We start from the raw sequence: 22,260 nt of genomic DNA, 5'->3' as shown, positions 1-22,260 counted from the left end.
CAAACTTGAGAGTTTACTTGAAATTGCTCTCACTACAAAGCTACTCCTTTCCTTTGCCCTCTTCATGGCAATTGGATTGTTGAGTACCAGGCAGTCAACTGGACATATATCTCATTACGTCAAATAAAAGAGCAAGTTGATCAAATCTACCAAAGCTTGCAATTCCTCAACACTCACCTTGGCACTATTGAAGCATCTCTTAAGGTAGTCGAGCCCTCCAAACTCTGCAGCCTTTCCACTTAGCTCTCAATTGTTACCTCTTCCTCCAAGAATGTCTAACCTTCCAAAAAGAAAAGAAGATGGAATTTCCATCTCCCCAACCTTACCAAGATTAATGCTATTTCTACTGCTAATCCATTATCCTCTTCCTCACCTACAATGAGCGACTTTTTATACAAGGATTTCAAGATGGAATCAGAAGATGACTACGAAGAAGAGGAATTAGAAGATGACTACGAAGAAGAGGAAGAGGAAGATGATCAAAATGTTTCAGCTTTCAATGCTCCAAAAAAGGAAAAAGAAGAAGCTTCATCAAGTACAAGGAATCCTAGTGAAAGGACTGAAGTAGTAGAATATACTTATGAAGGGCCACCTTCGCTCATACATGGTCAATGGTGGACCTTCCATGAAATGATGTAGCATTTTTAAATGTACATTTCTCCTAATGAAGAAGAGCTATTATACAGACCAAAACGATTTCACCAGCATGCAATAGAAAATTCACTTATGGAAGAAACAATGTCACACTGATGGATCAAAAGAAAACTGATGTGCAATTGTTGATGATTATAGTCTTTTTTGGTGGCTATCTAGATTCCATAGATGAAGAATCTGATTTGGATGATGTTAAAATCTTGATTATGATGATGATGATGAATCATCAATAGATAGTAATGACTTTCAAGTGGTTCCAAGGTTTATTCGCATCAATGCTCACTCTTTCACCGAAGTCTATGACAAAGAAGAATATGATTCTAACTTTTTGATGAAATCGATGCAATTGAAGCAAAATATCTAAATGTACATGGAATCAAAGAAGAAGCTTCCACATCTGGCATAAAAGAATATAGCCTACCTAGTCTTGCAAAAGTTGGCAATTTTCCCATATGGAACTTTGATGGCAAATCTTAGAAAGAGATTAAGACCATACTCCACATGATGCATGCTTATCTTTCCCAAAAGCTCTTAGATAAGCCCAACACTGGCAAGATTGATCTCATCAATACCCTTACACATGGATTTGTTGGCACACTTAGACTTTGGTTGGAAAGCATTTCAGCAGACATTAATGAAGAGATTTCCAATAGTGCTGACCCTGATTTTCCTTTCTTCAAACTACTCTTTAGAGAAATTGAGGGAAATAGGTATGATGACAAAGCTGAAGCTAAAGAGGCTTTTCAAAGGGCACAATTCTGTGATCTTAGGAGGTACAAAGAGTATCTCATCTACATGAGAGACCTTCTCTATGAATGCCAAGAAGCCCATGACCACTCTCAAAGAACACTTTGTAAACTCTAATTTTCTTCCATGACTAGTGTGTGGCTTATAGGTAGGGGATGACCAAGCTGCCAATAGATCAATAAGCCCAAACCATCCTTACTAGGTTGGTGAATAATTAGCGACATTACAATCATTTTGTAGGAAGTGGCCCAGCATCATCACCAGACAAAGATAGTTGCAGGTGCACAGCCCAGCAAGAAAAGGTGTACCATACTGTGGAGGACCTGTGTATGAAGTAAAGATGGGTTATGCTCCAAAGCAAGATGCCATGGAGTGAACCCATCTGCTATTCAGTAAGAATCGTGGAGTCTTTCTGATAACTGAAATGTAACTTTGATATGCCTGGGGAGATTTACCAGGAGTCATCTGCAGGCTGGCTGTGACAAAATAATTCTAAAGCTAACGAACTGATGCCGAGTTCAAGAAGCATCACATGAGATGACCTCTATGGGGGCCTGGAATTGGAAACTACCATACAGATAGGCAGGGGTGCCATTTGCAATCTTGAGATCCAAGGGTCTGTAAACACAAGTAGGAATGAGCAGCAGAAGCATTTTATGTGTACATTTACTCTCATGATATAAATGAAAATTGCATGGATGAACTCAAGCCTACTAATATGATGTAAGGTTCATGCTTAATAGATGTATGGCAATATTCTGCAGTGTCTGGTCTAGATGCATATTTTATCTTAGAGAGTTGCTGTCTTTATAAAATTCAGAGTTGTCCTTGCAGGTCATGCAATCTTGGAGTATTTATTTGTATCAGATGTTCAGGTGTGCATCGCAGTCTAGGTGTTCACATTTCCAAGGTATTAATAACCATGCAGCAACCTTAAAGATCACAGTTTGTAGTTTGATTTCTTTACTTTGCTTTATGTACTGGTGCACATTAAGAATTGCACGCTCTATTTCAAATTCGATTGCCATATGTTGATGTAGGTAGTTATGCAACCATTCCAGCTTAGAAAAGAAATATATAAGCTCTTGTGAACTGTTGTAAGGATCTTCATCTGTACCTGCCTGATAGAGGGTGTGATCCATGAGGTCTTGAAACTCTGACACACAGACTGTCTGTGCAGCAGCTGGGTGTTAAGTGAACTTTTACTTGGTGGTCTTTACTGTTCCAATGTGAATAAGGAAGCCAATGGGTTCCCTGTGTAATGACTCATGACTGACCCATTTTGCTCAGGATTGAGGGGTGTTCAAGAAGCACATGAGCACAGTGTACAACTAGGCATCCACCCAACCTGCCCCTTCGGGGGTGACCTCTTGGTGGTCAACGTGTGCCATTGCCAGCCCTTAGAAAGCTTGAATGGATTAGGTGCCCATGCCACATCAGCCAGACCCAGGTTGACCAGCTCATTGGACTGGGGTTGGGACTAGGGTTGAACTTGTTAGCGTGCCTTATTTTGTCAGTCTGTCATCTCTTGGTTGTGAGCCCTACTGAGAGTTTGATAAGGATATTTGGAGCTCTGGCTATGTTTTCTTCCAGTTTAGTATGCTTTTCCCTTGTTTGCCAGTCAGTGGTTTTTCCATCATGCTGTGATTTTCCCAGTGGCCACATCAGCATTTCTGCATTATCTCGGCCAGATTTTTTGGCCATTTTGGCAGCTGGTTGGCCAGTTTGGCTGTGTTTCAGGATCTTCAACTTTCAGCTATATATAGCTGATCAGTTTGGCTGGGACAGACATTCACTTCTTGTCTTTGCAGGTGTCCCACCAGGTGGCTGTAGTATTCTCCATCTCCGTTGTGGACAGCAGGCTGTACACTCCCCATCTTCATCACCATCGAAGGTGCTGTCATCATTATTCGGCCTGATCCGGTGCCCTCACTGATGCCTTGGGTTGTGTATAGGGACTGATCAATCCTCATTGTATTCAGCCTTCTTTGTTCAGTGCATATCATTCTTCTCTTTCTGCTTTCTTCTTCTTCTCTCCTCTCTGTGTTTGTGATTCTTTTCTGTTGCGCACTCACATGGTATCATTGCCAAAGTGAGGATATGGAGATTCCCCCATCGAGAGAAGAGCCTCCAAGCTGAAAGCACAAATTTTCAGGGATCTGTTCCTTGCTGAAAAGGCAGATTTTTTGTAGGTCACTGGACATCTACAATCTTTCCTTCACAAACGTGTACCTTATTTCCACCATTCGGGGCCATCTACGGCAAAACACAGATTTTTGTGGGTGTTTGCAGGTGTTGAAGATGTCTTACCATTAGTTCAATGGCTTTGATGACTTTGATGAGTAGATTTCTCATCTCTCCTCTGACAGGCAACGTGATTAGTGTGAAGATCGGAGGTCTCCGAGCTCTTTTGTTTGATCTCATTGTTCATAGCAACATTCTCCTTCTCCTCCCCCCTCTCTCCATGTTTCCCATCGAGCCCATTCTATTGGCTTTAAATTGCCCAATATGGCACCACCTATTGAGGTGCTTGTATTTCCTTCTTTGCCCAAAGAGAATCGACTAGGTGGTTCCAACTATTCGCTTTGGTCCTATGAGGTGGAATGCCTTCTTGACACCTTCTATCTTTGGGAGCTTGTTACCCTACCTATACCCAGTCCCATGGAGGATCCCCATGTGGAAACAACAATGGATCATGCAGCCCTATGGGATTGGCTCAACTCTCGAGTTTGATCCTTCCTTTTCATAAGCTTACATGATTCTGTTATAGTGCATGTTCGCAGGTTGAAGACAACAGTGGAAGTATGGTTGAAGCTTGGATCTTTATATCATAGAAAGACGTTTGTTCACAGGATTTCTCTTGTGAAGAAACTTTGGATACTTAGTGTTGATGACTTCTCTTTCATGAAGGATCACATCAACCAACTAGAGGACATGAGGGATGAGCTTGCATCCCTTGGGAGGACTATATCTTCTGAGAATATGGCAATGATTCTTTTGACTTAGTTGCCATCTCCAAAGTTTGATGTGTTCTATACTAGCCTTCTAACATGGAGGACTTGAGAGACTCTTCTTTGGGAGGAGCTTGCCTTGCTAGTCTTGGAGCATGACGAGCAACTTAGAGTGGTTGGTGCTAGTGGATTCGGCTTCACAAAGGCTTTCATAGGATGTTCGGGAGGAGGGAAGTAGAAGACAAAGCCAAAGGCAAAGAAATAGGAGGACACGAAAGAGGACGCGAAGGATACTAAGAAGAAACCCAAGTGACCACATAGTGGGAAGGGCACTTATGTAGAGATGTGTTGGCAGAAGTACTTCCATTTGAAGCCCAAGGAGGGATCCATGGATTCGAAGGCTACCCTATCTACCACTTAGTCCATCTTCGTACATTTGTTCAAGGAGGAGGGTAACACTCTTGCTTCTTCTATGAAGAAGCCCTGGCTTGTGGATTGTGGGGCTTCTTCCCATATGACTTCTTGATAGGATTGGCTTCAAGACATGCATTTCAGAGGGAGATCCGTCACCATTGGTTACAATTCTTTTGTGCATGTTTGTGGAGTGGAAACTATTCCCCTATTACACGATCGACAACTCTCTTCAGTCAAAGTTCTTTATATACTCGATTTGGGTTTCAATCTATTGTTGTTCATGGTATTACATAGCTAGGTATTTGCATTGTGTTCACATAGGATGTAGTGACTTCACTTTTGCGGGTAGAAGGTGTTTGCTGAAATGCAAATGTCTTTCAAGGTTTGAGGTGTATGAGTAGACCACAACGGTGAGTTTTGTTCTAATGTTTTTTTCTTAGTTTTGTAGGGATTATGGCATTTGGGTGGAGTATTCCCATCTGAACTCACCATTTGAGAATGGTGTGGTAGAGCGTGCCAATCTGACAATGCTAGAGATGGCCCAATAGCATAGGAGTCTACCTCATTCCCGTTTGAGCGAGATAGTGGCTACAACGGTTCATGTCCGCAACAAGGTCCCCTACTTCAGCATTGCAGGATGACTCCTTTTGAGGTTTTCTCTGGGAAGAAGCCTTCTGTATCTCACTTTTGCATCTTTGGGTGTGATGCATATGTCCATGTGGACAAGAAGAAGAGAGGGAGGAAGCTTGATCCTAAGTTGAAGAAGCTTATCTTTGTGGGCTATAGTATGAATATAAAGGGCCTTTGGCTGCAAAGATGTGATCTTTGATGAGGCTGCAGCCTCCAAAGATTTGATTGATGGCTCCTCTGTTGTAGGTGGTTCTTCGTCCTCGACTAATCCCCTCCTGGAGACTATTCTGCTAGTGCCGGATTGGCAATACTCTTTAGCCAAAGTTCTTTATGTATCCAATTTTGTTGTGTTCACACAGGATGTAGTGACTCCACTTCTGCGAGTGGAAGGTGTTTATGGAAACGCAATGTCTTTCAAGGTTCAAGGTGTACGAGTAGACCACGACAACAAGTTCTGTTGTAATGTTTTTTCTCAGTTTTGCAGGGATCACAACATTCGCGTGCAATATTTCCATGTGAACTTACCATTTGAGAATGGTGTGGTGGAGCACATCAATCTGACCATGCTAGAGATGGCCCGATCGATGTTGGAGCATAGAAGTTTACCTCATTCCCTTTGGGGTGAGGTAATGGCTACAATGGTTTATAGCTGCAATAGGTCGGCTACTTCAACATTGCAGGATATGACTCCTTATGAGGCTTTCTTTGGGAAGAAGCTTTTTGTGTCTCACTATTGCAGGTGGTTCTTCATCCTTGACTAATTCTTTTCTCTCTCTCTCTCTCTCTCTCTCTCTCTCTTCCCCCCCCGGGGCCATTTAAAGAAATACTCCGACACAGAAACACAAATAACAATCGTAGGATTAAGCATAGACTGATAAAAAGAACACAGGGTTAGGATAACTCAGAGACAGTGAACATAGAAAATAAATGAAGTGATATAATTGCTGAATATACAATGCTCATGTAGCAAATACACTATGCAGTGAATGAATACTAAACCTCGAACTTCTGTATCTCAAGGATCAGGGCAGGGGTAATGAGCTGGAGAGTGTGTCGTACTCTAAACGGATCCCGAATCGCAGCAAGGCAGCCTTCGGATGTCGAACACCAGCAAACGCAGCAGTGAGAAGCTAGATTTGATGCAGATAGTAATGAGGAGAGAGAATATGCAGTAAACACAGGTTGATGAGAGAGAAAACCGCCAAACGCAGGTTGCAGAAGCTAGGCGATAGCAGAGGAGAGAGAAAATCTATCAAACGTAGGCTTGACAGCTTGGTGACAGCCTTCAAGAGCTGGGCAACAGCTAGAGGCATAGTTGTCAGGTATGAAAAGTACGGTACGGTACGGTACGATAAAATACGGTACTAAATGGTGCCTTAAGATTTTATAAGGTACGGTACTATATTAGTACGGAAAAAAAATTAGCTTCATTATTTTGAACTATAGATGATAGAACAGAAGTCAACAACCCAAACCACCACCAACAACAACAGCCACGACAAAAAAAAAAAGTGCTTGTTTTTTGGTACGATTTCGTACGAATTCGTATGGTACGGTACGGTACGAACCGTATAGTACAAACCAATTCGTACTACGTATGAGTGCAACTATGGCTGGAGGAGAGAAAATCTGCCAAACGCAGGCTGGACAGCCTGGCAACAGCCTTTAGGAGCTGGGCGAGAGTTGGAGGAGAGAGAAAACTGACAAACGCAGGCTGTAGATGACGTGGCAGGGAATACGACAACAGGTCTGTGCAGGAACAGTAGTGGCCTGGCTGGGATCAACTCCAAACTGCATGAAGAGGGCTGGAAAACAGGCGCCAACTGATGTAGACAGCAATGGACAGCTTCGGCTAAGATATCCTCCGCGAACGGGGTGTGGGCAGCAAGCTAAAACACTTGAAATCTGCAAAAACGAGATTGTGTGGTGAATGGAGGGCAACATACGTATTTATAGAAAGTTTGGGCCCTCCCAAGTAAGTTTTTGCTTATTGGAAACAAAAACTCTCTAGGATCGCGTTTCGTTTAAATAAACAAGGTTTTTTAATTAATTAAGCAAGTTTTGGGGTTGTTTAAGTAAAGCTAATGCATTTTTAGCTCAACACCCCTTCTCAGGCCCAACAACTATGCCACGAGAAAGATCTTTCACCCCAAGGTGTTCCACCCCAAAGTAGTGAGAGTATCGGACAAAGGGTGCACGTTGGCTACCCAGTGGCCTACTAAGACTACAGAGGCGATGGTTATCTTATCAAGGGAGCCTAAGTGATCACCCCAGAGAGGACAGGGCATCGAACAAAGGGTGCACGCTAGCTGCCCAGTGGCCTACCAAGCCCTACAAAGGTGGATAGAATCAGCTATGGACTACTCTTTTTTATTTTGGATTTGATAGATTTAGCATTAAGTGTGGGGTTCAAATCAATTTTCGTCCTATTGAGTATTCGTGCCCCAAACGGGAGAATGATAAAGGATGTTCAGACACAAGACCTTCACGAAACAAGCATACTATCCCTACCATTACTGGGTGTCGGTGAAGAGGAATAAGGCTAAGGTGTGGTATAGCAAATATGTGAAGCAAGCAAGACAAGCAAAGCAAGCAAGCAAGCTAGGGGAAGACTGCCATGTGCAATGCTACGAATATGGTGGATCCAGAGTCGACCACTCCAAAAGACCAAAAAGGGATAAATGCGCATAGATGCATCTTTACATGAACAGAATGCCAATGCATGGGGTAATGCAAAGGGTGATGTAAGATGTCATGCGCATGCAAGATGCAATGCAACGATGCCACCTGGACCTGTCCTCGCAAGGGAATTGTTCACTTGCCCAAGTGCCCATTTACAATCATATTATCCTCATAGTGCGGATGAAGTTACAAATGTCCATAATACAACAAATGAATAAATGTCTAAAAACTGTAAGGATTATCCTTGTCACTATCAAGAGTAGAAGCCGCCCCCTCTCAAACTGGAAGGGAAAGCAAGAGGGAAGCACCCTCTCCCTGTCAAGGTGAAGAAGTAGGGGAGGGTGTACCCAAATCGATCCTAGGTAAAAGGTACTGAAGAACCGGCCGGCTGACCGCTTTGGTCAAAATATTTGCAAAATTGTTGGATGTGGGCACAAACTCTAGGCGATAGTGTCTAGCTCAACTTGCTCTCTGGAAAAATGGAAGTGGACTCCCACATTGCACGTCCGTGGTGTAATGATGGGATTGCTCACAAGGGCAATGGCACTCTGGTTGTCGCAGTAGACAACGGTGGGAGAGTCGCATGGGAAATGAAGTTCCACCAGTAAACTCCTCAGGTAGATGGCCTCGGTGGTGCCATTGAAGAGAGCTCGGTACTCAGCCTAGGCCATGTGGAAGCCGCCACCTTTTCCTACTTACAGCTTGACCAAGAAATGGGAGCCATACCCAAGGTAAAGAGGCAACTGCCATGGGAATGCTAGGCGTCGGGATCTCTTATCCAATCAGAATCAATGTACCCTTGCAAACATAAATGAGAACCATATGTCAGGCCATAAGAATAAGTACAACGTAAATAATGCAACACACGAAGACATGCAATCCAATGTGACATCCTAGGTGCTGTGAAATACTGACTGAGTATGCTAACTGAGTAAGCTAAATTTGGCCTAGTGTGAATTAACCAAAGAAGTTTTCCTACAACAAAGTGATAGGTATGTGTATCGAAGGGCTGTTCTAGGGTATCCTTCGACTTGTGGACAGTAGGATCAAGAGGTGTGGCCACTGGCCATGTCTGATCCAAAGTGTGCTGTTCCACTAGTTGAAGTGCATACTTCTGCTGTGACACAAAAATGCATCCCCCAAAACGAACTACCTCCATCCCCAAAAAATAAGATAACAAACCAAGGTTTGTCATCTCAAAAGTAACACTAAGCTTTGCCTTGATGTCTTCTAGGGCAATAGAATCTGAGCTTGTGATGAGTAAGTTGTCAACGTATAGCAAGTGTGTGTGTGTAGACACGACACCCAAAGACTCTGAAGTGGGAAATGACATGGTGAGAGTCAAAAAATGCCTCATACAAGGTCTTTTGAAGAAGAGCCGCAATCAGGCACCGGTTGAGGATGTACACTGAAGTGTTAACAGCTTCGACCCAAAGGCGCTTGGGAAGCTCTGCTGCGAACAGCATAGAGCGTGCCATTTCCATGACTGTCCGGTTCCTACGCTCTACGACGCCATTTTGAGAGGGAGAGTTAGTAGAGGTGAGTTGGTGAGATATGCCATGCTTCAGTAGAAACTCGGAAAACTTGTGGGAGATAAACTCACCACCGTTATTACTCCTCATGCAACCAACATGACGTCTAGTTTGGTTATGAACCAGCAGCATCCAAGTAGAAAAACATGTGAAGGCACTTGACTTATGCTTGAGGAAGTACACCCACATGTATCTAGAATGATCATCCACTATAAAAAAGAAGTACAGCGTCCCATTCAAGGTGGCAGTGGATGTCGGCCCACGAAGATCAATATGAATCAATCTAAGAGGCTCCTTAGTACGATGTGTGGACTACTGAGGGGATGGGGTATGATGTTGCTTTCCGAGCTGACAAGCTTTACAGATATTGCGAGCTAGTTTTAGGCGAGGAAGGCCCTCAACTAGCTGACGGCGGGATAACTCATAAAGAGAGTCATAACCAATATGCCCTAAGCGAAAGTGCCAAAGACGCTCATTGTTCGTAGGCTCCCGAGATGTGGCTAATGCTTGGAAGCTGTGGAACATGGAGCCCTCGGCTATCGGCTCGATAAAAAAATGTGTCATGTGGTAAAGGCCATTAGGCTGTGCCTCACTACGAGCAATCTCTAAACTAGTCTAGTTCATCCCAAGCTGGGGGATATGGTATACATTGTTCAGTGAAGCCAGATCCGGACCCTTGTCAGTGGCAAAACTGACGCTACCTTGAGCCTGAATCTTGACCGAGGAGTTGTTTCCTACGCGGATCCGCCCGGCTGCAGGGGCTTGGGAACAGAAAATGTCCTATATATGAGCCATGTGATGTGTAGCTCCACTTTCCACATTCCAAACAGGAGCTGAAGTGCTCGGCTGTGACGAGTGGGCCTTTGTGGTAACCTCGTCGGGAGGCAATTCACAGATGTGGATGAGACTTGCATGTGATGTCTCTATGGAGACGATGTGGGCCTCTGCAGACTAGTCAGACAAGCCCTCTGGAGTTGAGAACGTTGTCGACTGCGATGGCTGAGTTGTAGCAGTATGAGTCTAACCTTTAAATTGCCCCTTGCCATCACCCTACCTCCCCTGTTGGGGGTTGCTTGATTGAGGGGCGGGGTCTGAGACTTAGATTTGGATGCTGTGCCTCTGGCCTTTGAGCCACACTCGTCAAAATGACCAGCCTTTTGACAATGTTGACAATATCTATTTTTCTTAGGTACATTCTGCCACCCTTGTTTGAGTTGTGACTGGGAGTTTCTTTGTGATTCCCCGGATTGATTTTGTTTTTGATTTTGAGTGGAGGTTTGATTTTGTTTGCCCTTCCCCTACTGCCCCTTCTGAGAATGAGCAACAAGAGCCCCCTTTGAGGAAGAATTCACATGAAATTGATCGAACATCCATGCGTAACGCACCAGCTAACACTCAAATTCATAGGAAGTAGGCATGGTAGGCTTTGAAACTATACCTTTCACAAAATTGAAGTATTTCCTAGGGAGTTTGTTCAGAAACAATGTGACTTGATCATGAGAGGACTTGGGAGTCCCCGTAGTGGAGAATTCAGCAATAAGTCGCCGATACTCAGCCAACTTGACTTTCAAGTCATCCCGGTCAGTGATTTTAAAGAGTTGAAGCTCATGGTCAAGATTTATACGATGGGTCCTATCTCGAGCTGCATACCGGTCAGCCAAGTGTGCCCATCGCTCTAATGGTAAGTCAAAATGCTGAAGTCGAGAATGAAACTTAGTCAATAAGCCCTGCATCAGCTCGATAATAACGGAGACATTCCTAGCCTTCCATGAGCGGACAACCTCGTATGGAACAAGTGCGGGATGGGGTTGGGGTTCCAACCCCTGCACAAGATCCCATAGGTTCTGTGAGTCAAGGATATGTCTTATCAAGTTTGACCAAGTGGTAAAGTTTGATCTGTTAAAACGAGTCTTATCATTGAAATCATGCTTGGCAGAAGATGAGGTGGAACCATGAGATGTTAGGAAAGTGAGATAAGATGGAGGTGGAGGGTAAGATGGTTGTGGTGGGTGTGTCTGATAGGAAGAATGAGGGGGAAAAGGTGGGTAGGTAGAAATAGGCTGGGAGTATCCAATGAGTGCCGATTGATGCGGAGGCACTGGAACATGAATGTTTCGATAAGGTGCCGATGGAGGTGGAGGCACTGGGATACGAAAGCCCTATCCAAAGCTTGGCTGGGGCACAATAGAATGACTAGGAGGTCCACTAGGTAATGCTATAGAGGCAAGCTGTGGTACTAACTGATCCACACTTAGGAGAGATCGGGGGAGGGGAATCCAGAGTGCAATGATCATGAAAGTGTGTGAGAAGAAGGTGAAACACCACCCAGTTGAGGCAAGGATGAGGTCCTAAAGGCGGTGCCTATGTTTCCATAACTCCCCGGTGCGGTGTGATGTGCAACATGAGGTGTTTGAAAGGGGAATGTAAATGGTGTAAAAGGAAGTGGAGAAGTAGTGGAAGAATGTGGTGGGATGGGTGGTTTTGAATTTGTGATGTGAAAGGTGCAGATGCATTTTGTTCATTTCTACCATTTAATGATTGAAAATGAAATGATGATGATGATGCACCATGCATGCAATGTAGAAATAGGAACTCCAAATTCATTTTGATTTTGAGAAGTAAATTGAAAAGAAGAAAGGGTAGAAGAAGAGGTACCTGGCTTTTTCTTATAATCCCCATGACGTGTGTTAACATACAAGAATTGGTACTCAGGAGAACCTTCTATGTAGTCAACTGATTGTACTCTATTTGCCTCATGATTTCTACCAGTATATTGCAAAATAGAAGAGGTAAAAGATGAAGGAACAAAAGATGGCTTGAAAGTACCTTGCACCAGAGTGGATTGAAGAGGATGAAAGAATGGAACATACTTCGGACCTTTTTCTCCAACAGGGAGGCCCATCCCTGAGGGAGGTCTCGACGGCTCTATGATATCATAAGATTTATGTGCAACATCTGAAGAGAGAAATTCATGCATACCTTCATTGAGTAGCTTCTCCTGAAGGGCAATCCTTCGATCGAGCTTCTCAGTCTTCTTTCGTCTAAAGTCCATGATCACATGATATTCTTCAGTGGAAAGCTTGTATAGTCTTTCTTCCGTGTTGCTAGAAGTGTCTTCCACCATGTCGGAACTTTGTGGAGCAAGCTATTTTGCCCACTCTCGCTGGGTTCTCGGCATAGGTTGTTCTAGAGACTGAATTGGTGTTGATGTGTTCGAAGTCATTTGAACCTACTGTTGTTCTTGCTTCTTGCGGAGAGCTTTCAGATCAAAGGCCTAGGTTTCTCAGAGAGTACAAGGCTCTTATACCATGTAAAGAAATACTTTGACACAGAAACACAAACGACAATCGTATGACAAAGCACAGACTGATAAAAAGAACATAGTTAGGGTTAGGGTAACTCAGAGACAATGAACACAGAAAATAAATCAAGTGATATAATTGCTGAATATACAATGCTCATGCAGCAAATACACTATGCAGTGAATGAACATTGAACCTCGAACTCTTGTATCTCAAGGATCAAGGCAGGGGTAATGAACTAGAGAGTGTGCCGTACTTTGAACGGATCCCGAATCGCAGCAAGGCAGCCTAGGGATGTCGAACACCAGCAAACGCAGCAGTGAGAAGCTGGATCTGATGCAGACAGCAGTGAGGAGAGAGAATATGTAGTAAATGCAGGCTGATGAGAGAGAAAACAGCGAAACGCAGGCTGCAGAAGCTGGGCGACAGCAGAGGAGAGAGAAAATCTGTCAAACACAGGCTGGACAGCCTTCAGGAGTTGGGCGACAGCGGGAGGAGAGGGGAAATTTATCAAATGCAGGCTGGACAGCCTGGCGACAGCCTTCAGGAGTTGAGCGACAGCTGGAGGAGAGAGAAAACTGCCAAACGCAGGCTGCAGATGACATGGTAGGCAGTACGACAACAGGTCTGTGCAGGAACAGCAGTGGCCTGGCTGGGATCAGCTCCAAACTGCGTGAAGAGGGCTGGAAAACAGGTGCCAACTGATGTAGACAGCAATGGACAGCTTTGGTTGAGATGTCCTCCGCGAACGGGGTGTGGGCAGCAAGCTGAAACACCTGAAATCTGCAAAAACGAGATTGTGTGTGAATGGAGGGGCATCATATATATTTATAGTAAGTTTGGGCCCTCCCAAGTGGGTTTGTGTTTATGGGACACAGAAGCTCTCTAGGATCGCGTTTCTTTTAAATAAACAAGGTTTCTTCATTAATTAAGCAAGTTTTGGGGTTGTTTAAGTAAATCTAATGCATTTTTAGCTCAATAGGCCATTGCCCCAAAAAAAACGATCAACCCCTCCCATTTCTTTTGGGTTACCCATTCGCATCCCTTCTTCACTTGTGACTCTTCCCTCCCCTTTCTCTACAATCCCATGTCTGTCTCCTTTGACCGTTGATGACTCCTACCTCATCATCGAGTATTCCTACCCCTTCCCCATCTCCTTAGGTTTCTTCGGGGGGGGGGGGTGTTTGAGCCATTAGAGGGGTTCTTTGGATGAGGGGGATTTAGCTTCCCTTATTGAGGAGGAGTCCCTTCCATAGACAGGTGCATTTCAGGTAACGGAGGCTATTCAGTCTTCTCCATAGTGGGATGAGCCTATTGCCATTTCTAGGTGGTATCAATGGTTCATGGAGGAGTCAGGAATTACTCTTTCCTTGAGACACCTATTGGCCCACGCAGATCAACCAAGATTCAAGCCCAACGGGATAGTTCACTTTGTGTGAACTGTACCCTTATGCCACAAATTCTTTAGGACCACGAGTCTACTATAGTTGATGAGGCTCTTGCATAGGAGATTTGGCACAGTGCTATGCAAGTTTAGCTCAATTAGTCTTAGGAGTTGGTTCCACATTCCAAGAAGCGGAAGGTGGTTCGTGTGAAGTGGGTCTATAAGATCAAGTATCTTGCAAATGGATCCTTGGACAAGCATAAGGCCCAACTTAATGCCAAGGGATTTTCCTAGTGAGTAGGGTTGGATTACTCAGAGACCTTCGCACCTACAACTCGGATGTCTGCTATTCAAGCTATTTGGGCTATTGTAGCTCATCATCATTGGCTAACTAATCCTTCAGGACTATTGAAAGATATAGGTTGTGGAGACTGTCCATGTGCCACATATCAAGCGGCTATTGGTGTAGAAACAATAAATGGCCATGAGAGGTGTGACCCCAGTGGATTGTTCAATAGGAGTGAAGGTGGTCGAAGTAGTTTGCCGAGGTTTCTTAGGAGGAAAACCTTGGGCCTTGGTACGACACTCCTCGTCTATATGGCCTGATCCCTGGTAGCTTGTGCAAAACCTATTTTTCTCAGGGAGTTGTTGCTAGATGGGTTTTATTTCTTTGGTGCCATTTGAGAAAGAGGTGTTACCCTTGTTGTGAATCGCCTTCACATCTTGTGAGTTCTTGCCACCCTCTAGTTTTTCCTTGCGAATAAGAGACAACCAGACCTCTTTGTGAATAAGAGTATATGCAGGACTTCTCATGGACTTAATCATGCAGACTCTGTTAGACAGTGTCATTTCCTGGATAGTCGGCCAGTCGGACAGTAGAGCAGTACTGCAGCAGTACGACTAGAGTGGATGCCACGTCAGCAGGGTAGATAGGTGCCACGTGGCACAGGTACAGTCGGACTGTAGTTCTGTGCAGTTGGCCAGTTTTTCTGCAGTCGGCTGCATTAAATGCTGCCGACCTGGTGCTGGGAATTCCTATTTTTTCAGCTATTTATAGTCGGTTTTGTGGACACTCCAGCATTCATCTTTTTAGATTCTGATCTTGAGATCTGTTGGCTGAGACAGACTGTGCTCGGGCTGATGGAGATCAAGATCATCAAGTCGGAGACATACGCAGATATTTCTTTTGCCCCCTTGTGTATTTCTGCACTCTTATACAGCATACTACACTGCAGATTTTCTGCGTTTACACTGTCTTTTTTTCTCTCTCTCTCTTCTCTCTATGTTCATTCTCTCTCGGTCTTTGTCCTACGCTTCCGCATTGCTGCACTCTGACATGGTATCAGAGCCGTGGAGATGGACTGACTGAAGGCTGAACCTATCTGAAGAGGAGACTTCAGCACGACACAAGGCTGCGTTTCCAGGATTCGAGGGCAAGCGGGAGGGTTGCGCATCGGATCAAGACTGAAGTGAGCGTGGGTGTGCGGGAAAGGAGTCTAATCGGTGAATTTGCTGTAGGTTATTGCTGTTCGAAGGGGAGGAAGGCTGTGTTTGAGGCCTTCCATTGCAGATTTTACCTTTTCATCGCCTCCGGCGGGTGAAGAAGGTTTGGGCAGCATAGGAATCAGCCCCAGAAGGCTGCGTTTTCACAGTTAGAGGGGGCTGATTTTGCGTTTGTATAGGTATTGCAGGTTAACATGTCTATAGAGACTGATTTGGAGTTCTAGGCGATCATGGACAGGAAGGTGCTTGTCCTACCGGCTCTTTCATCAGATGAAAAGCTCGATGGTGACAATTACCGCATCTGTCGGGTGATGATGTTGGCCATTTTGGAGTCTTATGATTTGGCAAAACTGGTGATGGAGGAGATTAACAGGCCCTCTGTGAGGGATGAGTCCAAACTCTCTTCCAATGCTTGTGCGAAGTTGACCAAGGCCTAGTCTCATTGGGATAAATTGAATGCCAGGATTCGATCAATTCTATTTCTGTCTTGCACCATAGCTGTGATAGCTCACATCGAGCACTTGATGGTGGCTCGTGAGATATGGCTGGAGCTCGACCAGATGTACAATTGGATGACCTTGATGAAGAGGGTTTCTTTGGAGGTGCAAATGCGGACTTTGTCTGTGAATAAGTCTTCTTCGCTTCGGGAACACATCAACAAGCTTCGGCAGCTTCAGATGCAGGTTCAAAATGCGGGGAAGCCTATTTCCTCCAAAGACATGGCGATCACTTTACTATCCCAGTTGCCGCCACGATTCGGTACTTTTTATTCCGCTCTTATTGCATCAGGGCAGGAGTCGACTCTTCGGTGGGAAGAGTTGGTTCCTATGGTCTTGGACCAAGAGGAACAATTGAAGGGACAGAATGCTTCCAAAACGGAGGCATTGGTTGGTTAAGCCTCTTAGAAGAAGAGGAAGGACCAAAAGAAGAAGAAGGAGGACAACAAATCCAAGGACAAGGAGAAGGAATCGACTTGCCATATTTGTGAAAAGACCGGTCACTGGAAGAAGGATTGCCCGGACAAAGACAAGAAGGATACCAAGAAGAAGGACACGAGGGATTCTGGAGCGGTGGCTGCACCCTCATTAGCTGCTTTTCTACACTTAGCAGTCATTGAGGACTCTACATTAAAGACTTCTGATGCTGCGATGACAGCTCCCTAGGCTCAAGAGTGGATTGTAGACAGTGGTTCCTCACGGCACATGACTCCTTTCGTTGGTGTTGGCCATTTGAGACCTTCGCGTGGGCAGATTCTCATTGGAGACAGCTCTTCTGTGTCTATTGTTGCGCAGGGTGAGATGCAGCTTATTTGATGCTGCTTACAGTTTTTTGACATTCATTCATTTATTCTTTTATATTGTATTATGGACATTTGTAACTTCATTTGCACTGTTAGGATGATATGATTGTAAAAGGGTGCTTGGGCAAGTGAACAATTTCCCTGTGAGGGCACTGTCGAAGTGGCACCATTGCATTGCATCTTGCGTGAGTACGACATCTTGCATCGCCCTTTGCATAACCCCATGCATTGGCATTCTGTTCATGTACACATGCATCTGTGCGCATTTATCTCTTTTTGGTCTTTTGGAGCGGTCGACTCTCGATCCACCATATTCGTGGCATTTCCCATAGTAGTCTCCAAGGCAGTTTTTTTCCTTAGCTTGCTTGCTTGCTTCATATGCTTGCTATATCCACACCTTAGTCTTACTCTTCTTCATCGATACCCAGTAATGGTAGGGATAGTATGCTTGTATTGTGAAGGTCTTGGGTCTGACTATCCTTAATCATTCTCCCATTTGGGGCATGGATACTCAATAGGATGAAAACTGATTTGAACCCCACACTTAATGCTACATCTATCAAATTCAAAAAAAAAAAAACACACACAGTTCATAGTTGATTCCATCCACCTTTGTAGGGCTTGGTAGGCCACTGGGCAGCCGACGTGCACCCTTTGTCCGATGCCCTGTCCTCTGTGGGGTGATCACTTGTGCTCCCTTGGTAAGATAACCATCGCCTCTGTAGTCTTAGTAGGCCATTGGGCAGCTAACGCACACCCTTTGTTCGATGCTCTGGCTGCTTTGGGGTGGGTCGCCTTGGGGTAAAAGATCTTTCTTGTGGCACCGTTGTTGGGCCTGAGTGGGGGTGTTGAGCTAAAAATGCATTAGCTTTACTTAAACAGCCGCAAAACTTGCTTAATTAATGAAGAAACCTTGTTTGTTTAAAATAAATCTGATCTTAGAGAGTTTCTGTCCCATAAGCACAAACCCAGTTGGGAGGGCCCAAACTTTCTATAAATACGCATGCTTCCCTCTATTCAGCCCTTAATCTCGTTTTTGCAGATTTCAGGTGTTTCAGCTTGCTGCCCACACCCTGTTCACGGAGGACATCTCAGCCGAAAATGTCCATTGTTGTCTACATCAGTTGGCGCTTGATTTTCAGCCCTCTTCTCGCAGTTTGGAGCTGATCCCAGCTAGGCGATCGCTGTTCCTGCACAGACCTGCTGCCGTACTTCGTGCCACGTCATCTGCAGCTTGCGTTTGGTAGTTTTCTCTCTCCTCCAGCTATCGCAGCTTTTGTAGGCTGTTGTCAGGCTGTCCAGCCTGCATTTGGCAGCTTTCTCTCTCCTACAGCTTGCATTTTTAGTCTTTCTCTCTCCTGCAAGCTATCCTACTTGCGTTTTTAGTCTTTCTCTCTCTTGTAGGTTGTCGTGCTTGCATTTTAGTCTTTCTTTGTGTGAATCGGGATCCGTTCAGAGTACGTCACACTCTCCAACTCATTACCCTTGCCATGAACCTTGAGATACAGGAGTTCGAGGTTCAGTATTCATTCACTGCATAGTGTGTTTGTTGCATGAGCAATGTATATTCAGCAACTATATCACTTCAGTTATTTTCTGTGTTCATTGTCTCTGAGTTACCCTAACCCTAACTGAGTTCTTTTATCAGTCTGTGCTTTGTCGTACGATTATTATTCGTGTTTTTGTGTCAGAGTAACTTTACAACATTCTCTCATTCTTTGGTATCCCTTAAAGGCACATTGGCTTTTAAGCATGAGGTTGTTGGGGTAAAGAACAATGTGGCTGGATATCAAGCCAATCACAATATCATTTTTAGTTGCACTTTTACTTTGTGTAATAGCCTTTTTCAATGAGCTGATGCATTGTAGTGAGCAAATTACTCTCTCTCTCTCTCTTTTCCACCCTCTCATCTCTTAAGCATACAACTCTACTATGGCTCCCCTTTGATTGATGTTGGCTCAGGCGTGAAGTAATTGCACGATTAATTGATAGCGAATGAAGATAACGAATGAATTAATCAATGCACAATAATTCAATCACAAAATAAGAGGTGGTGTATTGATGATTGAGAGTCTAAAGAGAATACAATCAAAACGAATAATGCAACACTTATGTGGTAACGAGGCACAAAGTGTTTTTTTTATAATAAAAGTAAAACCCTAATGGCTTAACCATAACCCTAGTGTCACTAGGGGCCACAATTGCATTTAATGATAGTTTAAATGCCTAGGGAGCCCCGATCATGGGTCAAAGGGCATCAACGTGTAGCCCATGAGATGGCCTATAGTTGATGTTGATGACATAATAGAGCAAGGGGAAAGCTCACCTTTACGGACATTTTTTGCATGTTGCATTGATACCTCAGAAATAGGTGTAGATGCTATTTGGGCATTTTAGGACACTAGCACACCAGGCTTCTCTACCTCAGTATCTTCCTTCCACCATAACCAAAAAGTGGCAGCTGGAGCAGAGGCAACAAACCATCAATCTTAGTAAGGTCCAAGGGCCTTCAAGTGGTCACTAGAAAGGCTACAAGCATCATCTGGAGCCTTGTAAATTAATCCTACAGCTCTTAGGCACCTCCTTAACTCTACAAGTGTTCATGGAAGAAGACCTAATTTGAGTTAGCCTATAGCTATGGTGAGAGAAGATGTGAATTCAGAACTGATTATGCAGGTCATCAGCAAGCAAAGGATTGGCTTGACAGCATTCTACTCGCTTGGATGCACATCTAGTTGCCGTTTCTTGTGCTCCAGGTCATACTTGATGTAATGCAATAAAGCTGGCATTATAACATTTGGGACACATGTTCTAAGATCTGCTCACATGGAGGGTGTTGTTTATACCTATTTGTCTTCAACAACTTGCATATGCAGCATGCCTTGTTTGAAGATTTGCAAGCATTGCATGGCTCTGTGTTATGCAGACCTTGCTTAGTGCTTGCTGGTTCGAAGACCATGAAAAAGAGAGAACTAGGGCCATGTTTGAGAGGACCATAAAATCAGCACAGCATGAGATGATGTAAACTTTTAGAGTCAGGTAGTAATGGTGGAACATCATGAAACAAATGATGAGGCAAGTGGGAAAGCAGTGAATATGTCCAAGCAGTGAGCTGTTACTTGATGCATGATATTAATAATTCAGCTCCTTCAGAGAGGCAGTTGAATGCAACATTAAAATTCTCATGATTGACTTTTTATTAACCAATTGTCTTTAGTCTCTGCTTGCCGCACTTCACAAATCTTGCACATTTGAGTTTTTATGCTATGCACAATGACCTCTGCTAACTAGTGAAACTGTTTGATTTGTTAGGTTCTTTCTGTTACACTTGATGATTGGACAGAAAGTCAAATTGAAACAATGCTTGCAGTTGGTGGGAATGCTTCAGCAAATGCAATCTATGAAGCTTATCTGCCAGAGGGTGTAAGAAAGCCTTCACTCGATTCATCTGTTGAAGAACGTTCAGATTTTATAAGGTGATTCATCTGCTAACTCTACGAAGATTGTGGAAATGAAGATAATCAATATCTAACAATATGGTAGTGTGTGTGCTGTACAGGCGTAAATATGAGGAACAAGAGTTTCTTAAGCCTGCCTTGCGCATAGCATCCTCAGCATCAAAACACTCTTCTTTTTCAAGCAATTCATCAAGCAAATCAAATTCTTTGTCTCAGAAGTCATCAAAAAAGACGGTCTGCAACTCTGGCCTTTTTGGACTGAGTCATATATCACGGAAGAGCTGGAATAAGAGGGACAACGGGAAAATTGAACCAAGCCTGCATCTAGTATGAGCTCATTATTCTAGGACTTCATACTGGACACAAAACCTGTCTGAAATTTTTATTGGGGGGGCATAAAATCCAGAAGTAAAGAAGTGTATGTCTTGCTTTAGATCTTAGATCAGTGTAAAGAGAGAACTAGACACTATTTTAATCTCAAGCTGTTGCCTGTGTTTTGGTAAGACAGGAGGCAGGCATGGTAGAGTTCCAAGGACTGCTAAAAGTTCGTGTCATCAAGGGAACAAATTTGGCCATCCGGGATGTAAAAACAAGTGACCCTTATGTAATTCTGACGATTGGGCACCAAGTAAGTGTATTTATGTGCAGTACCAAATCCCTATTACCTGCATATTCAGCACCACCTGTATTTTTTGGCACTCAGATTTGCCTGCTAGTGCGAGCAGCATACATATGCATATATTCACATACTCTCTTGCAAACATACAGACATAGAACAGTTTACTAGTTTCTGGACATGTCTGTGATTGCTTTGTTTTACTTTTTGGCATAAACATTTTAATGCCAGTGAGAAGCATTCACACTCTTGTGTTTGCTCATGCTCTTGCAAACATACAGGCACAAACAGTGAACTTGTTTCTTGAACATGCCTATGATTGCTTTCTTTCAAGTACTTCAGAGTCAGCTCTCTTTCTCATGCACTAGGGCCTATCTGTGAAGTAAGAGAAACAACATACTTCAGTTAAGCCTTCTCCCTCACCTCTGTCATCTCCCTTCCCCTACACCTCTTTCCTTGACCCACTGTCTTTCTATGTCTTCCATTTCACCATAACTATTGCTCCTCTTGCAGCAAATACATTGTCAGTTTGTAGTTGAATAACGTATGTAAGTTTTTTTTCATTTAAGCAAGTAATAATAATGAATTCTTGGTTGTAGAGATATTTCCGTCAAGAAGTATTGAATGGCAACCTGTGGAAAGCATGAGTGAAACTTTCCCATGTGATTCATTAGGTGCTCGCAGACATTATCTATGTTGATCAGACGATAGGTTTTTTTTAGTGAGGGTAGGGTTTTTATATATTATGCATAGTATGTGGTTCCTCTAGACCAGGTACCTATGGACATAATGAGAATTTGCCATTGCCAAGTCTTTCATCTCTAAATTGTGAGATTCTTGGCAAGGCAATGGTATAGAGTTTTATATTCAAAATATCTCAAGATATTCAAAAGTCTATGACAGCTAGAAGGATCTCAAGAAGAATACTCCTATCATGGTTTATATCCTTACGTATCTTTGTGGCTTGCTTCAAAATAGCACATTTACAAAGGACAAAGGTGTTTTGGCTAAGTAGGAATTTTGGGGAAGAGGATTTGGACAACATTATAGAAAGGCCATGGAAATCTAGAGAGTATGACCTTAAGGG

At 43.7% G+C, this 22,260-nt stretch overlaps 1 protein-coding gene across 3 annotated transcripts in view; it reads left to right on the top strand.

The window, feature by feature from the left end:
- Positions 1-22,260, top strand: part of LOC148016340 (ADP-ribosylation factor GTPase-activating protein AGD12-like) — a 118,949-nt gene that overhangs the window by 32,971 nt on the left and 63,718 nt on the right. For 2 of the 3 annotated variants that reach the window (XM_087664859.1, XM_087664860.1), the window contains 4 exons: positions 2,236-2,311; positions 20,412-20,575; positions 20,659-20,884; positions 21,066-21,185. In XM_087664859.1, coding sequence (XP_087520985.1) covers positions 2,236-2,311; positions 20,412-20,575; positions 20,659-20,884; positions 21,066-21,185 — 586 coding nt within the window. The remainder of the gene's footprint in view (positions 1-2,235; positions 2,312-20,411; positions 20,576-20,658; positions 20,885-21,065; positions 21,186-22,260) is intronic. The other variant, XM_087664861.1, reaches the window with a different exon arrangement.

Source organism: Lygodium microphyllum, chromosome 23, assembly GCF_053477565.2.
Source record: "Lygodium microphyllum isolate KBCC chromosome 23, Lygodium_microphyllum_v1.1.10, whole genome shotgun sequence".
NCBI classification, from domain to species: Eukaryota; Viridiplantae; Streptophyta; class Polypodiopsida; order Schizaeales; family Lygodiaceae; genus Lygodium; species Lygodium microphyllum.
This window is presented reverse-complemented; position numbering and strand designations above follow the sequence as displayed.